Below are 4,407 nucleotides of genomic sequence, written 5' to 3'. Positions count from 1 at the left end.
CAGATCTGCAAGGTTAATCTGTGCTTCCAGCAAAAATGTACCTTCTCTCCGTCTTTCAAAGTAGAAATGTTCCCTTTCTGATACTCCTGCACTCCAAAAGATGAAGCCCCCTTTCAGGTACATATTCCAAAGAGAGAGATTACATTATAGAGCCACCATCAGAAATAATTTACCACCTGAAGTCATAAACTAAAAATTAGTAACGGGAAGTGGCAATTTGGCCAGTTTTGCCTATTGTCCTAATTATGCTCCCAAATTTTGGGGGCAGGCTAAAAAACTGCCTTCCTTCAGATCTAAGACAAGACAAGACTGTTCCTAATACCCTGTGCAAAGTTGTTACATAAACCCACCGATGGAGATGTCATCTTCTTGCATTCCAGAGTTAGCCCACCCACTTATTCCATAAAGCCAGGTAGGTAAAGCCTTAGCAAGGAGAAAGGCACCTGTCAGGGGGATGCACTAGCATCTTCTTGTATGCATCTACCCCTCCACCACACCTGCAGGGAACTGTCACACCACCAGCACAGGGATTATTTTGAAGAGGAAAGGCTACTTGAGGACGTGGGGAGACACCCTCTTCACTGTTACTACTGAAATTGTCCTGCTGCTCCGTACTGCTGCTGGAGCAGAGTGCAACACGCAGCATCAGACTGCACAGCCTGTTGGCACGCAGGTGCTCAGGAACAGATCATCTCTTTTCCCTTCCCCACTTCCCTGGGCTGTTTCTGCTGTAATATGGACAAAATCAGATAAAATATAGGTGTTGCCCTGGGAGCTAGAATCAGCGGTAGGTGCTTGCACCTCTTGCATCTGGATGTCAGAGACTTTTTGATAGATCCAAAGAGTTTAACATGCTGTACTAGCCTCAGAACTTGAGCAGTAACTAGAGAATGCAAAAATCCTAACTCTAGTTGCAATAATTCATCACCACACCACCAGAAGCAGTTTCCTTCATTTTTATTTGGGAAAATTATTTTCTTCTGGGCAACTTTATCTAACCAGGAGTGCTAGAACTATGGTTAACTCCTGACAATATATGATTGCTTTAGTAGAGAAACAACACCGAACTCACCTTCAGTGTCAAGCCATTAGTAGGCTGAACCTGGTTCTGGGCATGGGACTTCTGTTTTTCAAGCTTCCCTAAGCCACAGTCACAATACCCTTTTCTGCAGATAGCTGTAAAGGGATATTACATTGAGATTTCACATCAACAGCATAGAAAACACTCAAGTAGATATCAATCCTCAGTGACAAGCTGCTAAAAAGATAATCCAAAATGATGATATAACCAATTAATATCAAAGACTACACACACAAAACATCGCATGCAGACAAACCCGGATTGCAGCAGAGGAAGACACTAAAGGATTTCAATCACGTGCCTCCTGCACTTCTTTCACCCCACATCCCAAGAAGAGGCAAGACAATCCCCAAACCCGTGTAGGGGCTTGACTTCCAAAGAGGCTCAGTCCTACGTGCGTAACATTCACAAATCCCAGCATCTGCTTAAACGACTTCCCCTAAAGCATGCTGACTAGGACAGATCCTACATTTCCCCCATATACCATAGAGGGACCTTCAGTCCCCTGTGGGCAGGGTGGGGAGGCTCCAGGTGAGGCTGGTCAGGGCCACTGGGAGGAGGTGCTACAGAATCCACACCTACAATTCAGTTTAAATCTGCTCAGCTCCTGGTATGGGTATTTTTAAAAGATAAATGAATTCAAATGATGTTTCATTGTGTGGGCCAAAACTTGAAATAAACATTGTTATTGCTTTTACAACCTTTGATCCTCTGTCTTAGAAATAAGATCACTCCTGATTTCTGAGCTGAAAGTTTACAAATGTTTCTAAATAAAATATTCCGCTTGATGTAAATGTTTCAGAAGAAACAGATAAAAACACTCTCTTACAATTTTCAAACACTGCTTTAAAATGTTTTGTCAAGTCAAAGCAGTTAAAGTATGTTTAAGTTCCAGTTAATAAGTAAATAACTAAAAAAATACATCAACAGCATTTTTTTATTCTCTTGGTTTGAATGAGTTCTCTGATGACTACACTGGGAAATGCTGATTATTAACATAATTTTCAAACACAAATATTATTTTTAGATACATCCAGCTCTTAATTCTATCACCAAACTCTTCTCATTAATAGTATCTTTAAAAAGCAAGTTCAAGTATAGAATTAAGTGGAAAGTTTTAATAGCTTGTAGGCATTTATACTGATATTTTTAGCTGCAGAGAGGGTAGTGTCAGTTATAATACTGAAGAAAAATAGGCATAAATCTAGCTGTAAGTAGAGCCATACAAAAGAGTTCATTTAAGTCAATCATTGCTATAAGCCTTGCTTTTTATTCAAAAATTGTATTTTCTACACAGACTATTTTGCTTTTAAAATAATAGGGTTTAGTTGTTAGTAATTCTAACCATTCAAACAGAATTTGAATACTTGTTGTAAACCTTTCAGGGTGATAAATGAAAGATAAAAACCCCTTGATCAATGTAACTTTTATTTATTCATCTGGGAACATGGCAAGGATATCATAGGCAACAACGCCGCCTAGGAGAACATGTTTCACATAAACTGTTTTGGCAGAAACACGCATTTAAATAATCATCCAAATCACCACCTCACTATTGCTATCTTAAAAAACAAAACAAAACAAAAAAAAAGGAAAAAAACCAAAAGAGAAAAAGAAACATAAGATCTGAACAAACGAACAGCCTATGTTTTTTTTCTATTTAATGTCTATGCCAGCCACATCTTTCCCTGATTGCAGAAGTTGTAATACTTAGCAGTGACAATGGCACCTTTCATCTGCAAACACGTTATAAACATGAACTGACTGTAATTATATCACAATACCTCACCACAACTAATCAACGAGACTGCCTGGTCCTCTCTCAGCCTGGGGAAATGCTGAAATAAATTTGTGCTGCCAGCTCCCTGTATGACAGTGTCTACATCCTGCAAAGTACTACACATAAAAGTGAGTTTAGCATGAAGTGACTGACAAAACTACAGCATAAAATCAAGCAGGTTTTTCCACTCAGTGCTATTCTGTTGTATAATCCAAGAAGATCTGACCAGGACAGGAGGCAATTTAATGTAAACCATTTGGAGTGAAAGGTGTTATTTTGCCTAGTGAAATCTCCCCCTCACAGTCCAGCTCACAGACAGAGTCAGTGGCAATCTCGTGGTCAGGGGAGAGCTGGGACATCCTATCAAAAGGGTCCTCGCGGTTTCCCTCACAGTCAACCACATTTGGGATCATGTTAACATAAGCAGTCACTATCTCCTTATGGAAAAGGGTGTCCTGGTTGTAAGAGATCAGCTCGTTGCTTATATTAACAGTCTCCACTGGAGTACTAGAGCAAAACTGACCACATCCCAGAAGGTTGGAGAAGACCTTTCTAAAGTCGGCATTGAAGGCATAGATGATGGGGTTGAGAGAGGAGTTAGCCCAACCAAACCAGACGAAGATATTAAAGGTGGTCTCACTGACACAGGGAAGGCCAGCATGGGGGTCACTGGGTGGGCTCTCACAGAAGGGAACCATGCAGTTCAAGATGAAGAATGGCAACCAGCAGCAGACAAAGACACCCATGATGACAGAGAGAGTCTTCAACACCTTGGTCTCTTTCCTGATGGAGGACTTGAGGCTTGTGTGATGGTGGCAGTCAACATGGCTGCTCCGGCAGCTCTGCGCGTGCTCCGCTGCCCTCTCCAGGGAAGAGATGCGACGAATCTGCACCTGGGCAATGCGGTAGATTCGCGTGTAGGTAACTATCATGATAGCCACTGGAATATAAAAACTGATCAAGGAGGAGGAAATAGCGTAAGTCCTGTTGAGGCTGGAGTCACAGCTCTCTGATGGTCGGGTGAGGGTATCGTTGCTGCCAGAGGTCCCATCAGAGGGTCTCATTGCTGCTAATGCCACCCACGTGGTGCTCATGTCTTCAGCCCAGGTGGTGACAGCACCCGCTGCTGCCCAGCCGGTGCCAAATCCATCTCCAATATCACCAGCAGCAACAACGTCCCCACCTTTGTGCCAGTTGAGCTGGACAGGGATGAAAGAGATGAGCACAGATAAAGCCCATGCCACGCTAATCATCACCAGAGCCAACCGTTGGGTCATCTTCCTCTCATAGCGGAACGGGCTGGAAATAGCCCAGTACCTGTCCACGCTAATCACGCACAGGTTCAGGATGGAGGCCGTGGAGCACATTATATCGAAGGCCACCCAGATGTTGCAGAAAGCCCCAAAAGGCCAGTACCCCGCCACCTCAGCCACCGCCTTCCAAGGCATGACGAGCAGAGCCACCAGCAGGTCAGAGACAGCCAGGGACACGATGAAGATGTTGGTCACCTTGCTCCTCAGGTGCCGGTAGCGCACGATGGCCGCGC

The 4,407-nt window shown here is 43.4% G+C and overlaps 1 protein-coding gene across 1 annotated transcript; it reads right to left on the bottom strand.

Moving 5' to 3' along the window:
- Window positions 1–2,494: 2,494 nt before the first annotated feature.
- Window positions 2,495–4,402, bottom strand: DRD5 (dopamine receptor D5; the record flags this gene model as incomplete). The annotated part of the gene is made up of 1 exon (XM_010079019.1): window positions 2,495–4,402. A coding segment is annotated over one exon (1,299 nt), but the record flags the coding sequence as incomplete, so codon positions are not given.
- Between the last annotated feature and the right edge of the window lie 5 nt (window positions 4,403–4,407).

This window comes from Pterocles gutturalis, unplaced genomic scaffold (genome assembly GCF_000699245.1).
Source record: "Pterocles gutturalis isolate BGI_N339 unplaced genomic scaffold, ASM69924v1 scaffold29333, whole genome shotgun sequence".
In the NCBI taxonomy this organism is placed as follows: domain Eukaryota; kingdom Metazoa; phylum Chordata; class Aves; order Pterocliformes; family Pteroclidae; genus Pterocles; species Pterocles gutturalis.
The sequence above is the reverse complement of the archived record's forward strand: the minus strand, read 5'-3'. Positions and strand labels throughout refer to the sequence as shown.